General features: G+C 38.0%; 1 protein-coding gene across 2 annotated transcripts; it reads right to left on the bottom strand.

Annotated features, from left to right (window-relative positions):
- Positions 1–220: 220 nt before the first annotated feature.
- si:ch73-206p6.1 (phospholipid scramblase 2) lies at positions 221–5,839 on the bottom strand. Of its 2 annotated transcripts, none has more exons than XM_034705819.1 (7): positions 5,775–5,839; positions 5,054–5,143; positions 2,268–2,310; positions 1,936–2,156; positions 1,587–1,748; positions 906–1,067; positions 221–375 (listed from the first exon to the last, which is right to left on the bottom strand). In XM_034705819.1, exons 2-7 carry the CDS (start codon positions 5,120–5,122, stop codon positions 346–348), a joined length of 687 nt encoding a protein of 228 aa, XP_034561710.1. In that variant the 5' UTR covers positions 5,123–5,143; positions 5,775–5,839; the 3' UTR covers positions 221–345. The 2 variants fall into 2 exon arrangements, with proteins under 2 accessions (XP_034561710.1, XP_034561709.1); XM_034705818.1 differs by lacking the exon at positions 5,775–5,839 and adding an exon at positions 5,248–5,600.
- Between the last annotated feature and the right edge of the window lie 286 nt (positions 5,840–6,125).

Raw genomic sequence — 6,125 nt, 5'->3', positions numbered from 1 at the left:
GGCTTCAACTTAAGTTTTCACTTGTAGTGACTAAAATCTCTGTGCCTGGCTGGCCTCATAATGTAAACACGTATATAAGTGTCTGCACAAACAGCACTGATCCCTCACAGCCCTGTAATGAATCTGTTACAGCTGCAGCCTTTAAACAACCAACCTGAGCAGCTGAGCCTTAGACAAACCTTCCTTTTCATTGTTCATGCAAAAAAATATGACAATTAGGTACTTTCGTTGAACTATCTGTTTAAAGGTTGTTTTATGTTTGGGCATTTGAGACTGATCATTATGGCTTTGTGGCCTTGTTCTTCCAGGAATGTTGTACGCTCACTTGTACATCCTGCTTGGTTCCTAGTTAGTAGTCTCGAAGAACATGAAATCCTGTAAAGTAGAAACACAGTTAAATGTGAAAAGGAAAGCAAAGATTTTGAGCTCATGTGCATTTGATGTTTTTTTTTTCAAGTGCGACGATATCAGCCAAGGTGTAAAATGTATTCACTGATAAATCACTGCCAAATTAACTGTGAAAACACGCTGCAATTTGAGCATTTAAGCATTTTAGAAAAAGCACTTCCACAGAAAATAGCTTTGACAAGCTGTTTTGCATTTATTGTGATTGGGGTGGTTTTTGGGTCACATTTCCCACAAAATGTAGGCTAAGTGGTGCATTAAGTAGTAGGTACATGAAATTTCCGGCTACCAGTGCAAAGAAACATTATTCCCCATGAAAGCTGGGTCAAATGAGGCCACTGCATCTGCATGAGCCACACTTTGGCCATAATTACTCTTATTTAGCTTTGAGAGGATTCTGAAAAAAAAAGCTATCTACATGATTTTTTTCAGCGAAGTCGTCATTTTTTGATGTCGACTTGCAACTGAAGAAACTTAAAACTGCTTGTTACTTTACTTACAATTAGAAAACAGGCACCAATCATTACAGCCTTCATTCTCACATCCAGATCCATGGGGAACTGGATCCCAAAGTTGTCTGTATCTGTGAATGCTTCCCGAAGAAGTCCTGTCCATTGCTTGCTGATTTTCCCAATTTTGCTGACTTCATCCAGCGTCAAAATCTGCAGAAAAAAAAAATCAGAGGAGAAAGATGCTGACATGTGTTGCATTTGGATAAAGATCTCTCCCTAAAACTGTTTGGTTTAGCTGGAAGGAGATCATGGAACAACTCATGTTCTTGTCCAATTTCTCCATTTTGCCAGCTGCCACAGCAACTTCAATGTTGGGTTCTCAGTAATGACTTCAAAGCTGCAAGGGATGAACAGTAATAGTGATATCATGCTTCAGTTACTCTCCTCTGGGTCTGGTAAAAGGTCTGTATCACTGACCCAAATCCCCTTCACAGCTCAATGTAATAAAGGTAACTGAGGCATGGAACAATGTCCACACTGTACCGCACAGGAGCATGCCCTGTGCGGTAGCTTCATCCAAGCTGCAGCCTCGCTCTGATTAGAAACATATTTCCTGCCTCAGAGCGCGAGGAGGATCCATTGCACAAAATTGTCCAGAGGGCAAGAATGTAACCGTGTCGTGTTATGTTTTCACAAATTTAATGGATCTGTGTGTTTAGATAAACCCACCTCAAAGTCAACATCTGGAAGGCAGCTCCATCCACAGAAGGGCCCATGGATCTTCAGCACAGGCTCCCTGTGTTCGTTTGCTATGATGAATTTAGGGGAGAACGGGTGCCACTGTTGTTTAACATATCCCACTGTGTTACCAGGGGGAGACTGAATCTCCAACTAAGTGAAGGGTGGGGAGAACAGAGTGTGATTTGTAGTCATATCCACACATTGAATTATGTTTACATGTAAAACTACATGGTGTAAAGTTAAAACAAGAATGGATATAGTGAACAAAAAAAACACCTGGAGCACTGTAAAGCTCATGGACACAGAATCAGCATATCACAAACATGGTGTCACTCACCTCTTGTAGACAACAAGGGAAGAAGCAGGACATGCACTTAAGCGGCCTTGTGACTGTAATGACTTCTTGTCCAAAATTATCTAGGACGTGAATGGTGAAGGAGCGCATCGGACCACAACACTGCCGGCTCAGGCAGTCATTTTCCTCGACGGCGTAGAATACATTCTGGCCCATGCTGTTACGCACTTCATATTTGTTGTTACTCTCGAAACCAACAAGGGCTGCAAAGATAAAACAGGAAAATGCATTGCTGAAAAGACCTCGCAAAACCCACATGTGCAAAAATAACTGAATTTTTTTTTCCAAAGTGGATTTAGTGTTATAGACTTTACCTTCAACAATCTCAACTTTCTGTTTGATGAGTAACTGATCCACCTGGAAAACAAAATAATCACAAATGCTGGATTCAAATTCAAGAATATTTTTCTTCTACATTCAGCAGCTCAGCAGAGTAGGGACTTGAAGAGGTAGGTAAAAAAAAGGTTGGACTGCTTCTCAGATAAGATAAGATGATACTTTATTGATCCCCTTTATTGGTTATCTTTGTTTAATCTTGATCTTTTTAGGGAGCCTTTTTAACATCTGGCAAGGGACTAAGGATGTAAACTAGCCTTTTGGCTAACTCTGGCATTTACAGAAGTGTTAATTAATATGCATGGTCCTTTTAAATATTAAATAAAATAAATAATAAATAAATAAATCCCCGTCGGGAAATTCAGTTGTTGCAGCAACACAGTCCTAAGCACAAATCGAGAATAAGTTCAAATAAAAAAAAATTAAAAATAGATACAAAAAAAAATAAGAATAAGAATTTAAGGTATATAGAAATGTTACACATTGTGTAAATAATTGTAGTTACAGGTAGTAGGTAAAGTCCTGGACCCTGTGGAGGTGGTGGCTGACAGGCCAATCTGTCGTCTTTGATGGACATTTCTTTTCTATATATATTCTTGTTAAATTCTTGTACTGTACACCTTTTTGTTTGCTGCTGTAACTCCATGAATTTCCCTGTTGTGGACGAATAAAGGACAGAGTATCTTATCTTATCGTATCTTAATATTATTCCGTAGTGACAGGTTGACATGATGAGATTATGGTTTGTTTATGGTAGATTGTAAGCAATATAAATAAAAAATATATAAGGGTATGTAATATGAGTGTATGGAGATAAAGATAATAGTAAAAAGTACTATATACTAGTACCATGATCAGCTTTAATAAACCATAATTATATAATATAACACAGTACAATAATAATAATAATAATAATAATAATAATAATAATAATAATAATAATAATAATAATAATGTAATATAATGTAATATGCATTATAATATATTGTCAGCCAGAAAGTCAGTACAGGATGACATAATGGAGTGTGACACACAATGCAGGGATGATGTGAATCTGTTCATGAGGGAGGTTCATGAGCACTTTGATGTGTAATAATGCTGCAAATGAAGGCAGAAAGCAGTACCTTTTTATTTAGCTGTAAAATAAAAAATACAGGGCTGCTACAGAAGTGACATCAGCATACACTGAGCAATAACTCTCTTCAACAGAGGCTCTTTATACTTGATTTACCTGTCATGATAGCACAGGTGTTATTGTTGATAACAAATTAGCTTTGACTGTGACCTAGGATGCAAAGTAGCAGGACCTAGACCAGGGGTGTCCAAACTTTTTTCAAAGAGGGCCACATATGATGTTGTCAGAATACCTCAGGGCCAGTGGCTCCTACTGAGACTTAGGAATCCTGAAAGTTATACATGAAATATTTATTTAATAACAATCATTTTAAATTTTGTCTCAATAAATCAGTAACTAGGAAGTCCTCAGTTCTCCACATGCCATGTCAACATGAGCAAACGTTATCTTCTTCTGGAGGAAAATGTTTTTCATTAGGGTCAGGAAATGTTGGAAAAAATATTGTTTCATTATTTTCCTATGGCAGGATCACAATCTAGATTTCATCACACTTCTTTTTCATGTTGTTTTTTAGACCTTTCTGACCAGCAGACAACATTTTAAGAACTAAATAATTACTTTCCTGAGTTCTGAACATTTTTGATGCACCAAATTTTTCCCTTTTCTGCACAATTTCATGATTTGATCTTGTCTTGTGTCCTCTTTTGTGTCTTCTGAAGTTTTATTGTTCATCAAGAACATTTTCACATCATGATAAAAACAGGAATTTGAAAACTTGTCAACTTTAAGAGTCCTTGTGATTCTTCTTTATTGCCGTCTTGCAGAATTCCCAGAGCTTTGGCTTTAGACAGGTAGTCCATATGAAGCTTTTTGAGACATTTCTGGATTGACTTTAGTTTTGTTTGTAGAAAGAAACTGTGATTAATTTCTTTGCTATGAATAGCACAATTTAAGATGGAAGCTTGGGGCCATAAATTAATGGACCTTGGGCCGCAATTGGCCCCCGGGCCGTACTTTGGACACCCCTGACCTAGACAATTATAAATCGAATGTAGCCATCATTATTACCCAGCTTTCTTACTGATCTTCCAGTTGTGTAAGAAGCTTAATTCTGATTGGTCAAAACCCCTTGACAGCGGTTATTAACATTCACTAACATGAGCAACACCAGAGTCAAACTGATCGCCTGCATTCATGTCAAAACAATCCATTGAACATGCAGATAAGAATCCATCACCATGGAACTCTAACTGAGGTGGAATCACTGGGATTATTTTTTTTAAACTGTAAACATAAATCATTTTATATCAATAAAATAATATTTAATCAATGTTTTTGACAACGTGTTTGTATTTCAAGTTAGTGGCCTGGTAATAAGCGGAATAATGTATGGTTAGCAGGCGTCGGGGTCTTGTCTCACCCTGTCAGGATTCTTTTTCCCATAACAACCTGCTAACCATACATCATCCCTTACTTATTAACAGCTGTGCTTTTCAAACAATGACAAAAAAATGTCATGTAAAATATGCTTCTGCCCTTGAACAAAGTCCCACGTTAGTAGCTTAATTCAATTCAGTTCAATTCAATTCAATTTGCTTTATTGGCATGAACAAAGACATGTTGATGCCAAAGCACATAAGATTCATATATACATTACATACAGAATATATGTAATAATTCATATCTTACCTGAGTGAGGTATTCTAGCCCTGCTGGGCAGCCTGGTATCCCAGGGTTGGGTACAGCATACATATCCATTGTGTCAAACTGGAGGGAGACCTGTTGATAAATAGCATGTTTAAATCAGAAACAGCGCCATCTCGTGCTTCTGTAGACGACACTCATAAACAAATTGAGATAAATTCGGGCGGTAATGTTCTCACTTCTGTATCTGTACTGTCTTGTAGAGGTTACAGTAACAAAATGAAATATCCGTGTCTCCTGTGTTACACTCTTCAAGCTCTTCTTCAAACGTAAACAAGACGCGAGACAGCTCGTGCCCAGCCTGGAGGGCGGCTGCAGCCATACATGGTGGGCGACACAGATACTAATCTGGGTTGTAGCTGGATGTGACGGGCTCTGACGGGAATACAGCACCAGACGAGATCCTCTTACTCCGGTTGTTTACACAGAAACGACATACTCCACAGCAGCACGAGCCACAATAAAGACCGTTTTTAAAATTAGGCCATGTCCACGCGCATCTCTGTGACTAATTGTGACAGGAATGGTGTGTTTACTGCCCATGAGTGATTCGTCAGCTGATAAAGAGGGCGCACGCTGCAGTCTTATCAACCTACTTTGTCATCTAAGAAAACGGCGACTTATTAAACACTTATAACGCTCCCTGTATATTTTATATGAACCTCAAAACAGACATTTTTTTAAAATGTAAAGCAGAATTACTCACCGATATTCCACCTGCTACAAGAATAATACCAGGCCACTCCGGAACCAAGCCTATGGAATAAACCTATAATCTCATTGGGCGACGTCATCGCACTTCCCTTGATCATGCACCAATGACAAGCCAGGAGTATAGAAGAGAACCCAACAGAAAAGATCAGAAAAAACTAGAACAAAATATATTAGAACTTCCTGGTCACTTTTAAATACTCCAGAGCAGGGGTTCCCAAATGGGGGGTCGTGAGATGTCTTCCAGAATGTTTTTTTTTTTTTCGAAAAATATATATTATGATTATTATTATTTATAAATTTTTACCTTGTCTTCTTATGTTTAACTTCATTTTTCTTTGAACTG

The sequence above is a fragment of the Notolabrus celidotus genome, chromosome 17 (genome assembly GCF_009762535.1).
Source record: "Notolabrus celidotus isolate fNotCel1 chromosome 17, fNotCel1.pri, whole genome shotgun sequence".
Taxonomy (NCBI): Eukaryota; Metazoa; Chordata; class Actinopteri; order Labriformes; family Labridae; genus Notolabrus; species Notolabrus celidotus.
This window is presented reverse-complemented; position numbering and strand designations above follow the sequence as displayed.

What these genes read in the sequence shown, in the direction of transcription:
- si:ch73-206p6.1 (XM_034705819.1), bottom strand. Translation starts at nt 5,122, where the DNA reads ATGGATATGTATGCTGTACCCAACCCTGGGATACCAGGCTGCCCAGCA. An exon ending in GAAAGTTGAGATTGTTGAAG is followed by an intron (nt 2,157 to 2,267) that starts GTAAAGTCTATA and finishes TTATCTTTGCAG; the next exon opens with CCCTTGTTGGTTTCGAGAGT. An exon ending in TCCCTTGTTGTCTACAAGAG is followed by an intron (nt 1,749 to 1,935) that starts GTGAGTGACACC and finishes CCCTTCACTTAG; the next exon opens with TTGGAGATTCAGTCTCCCCC.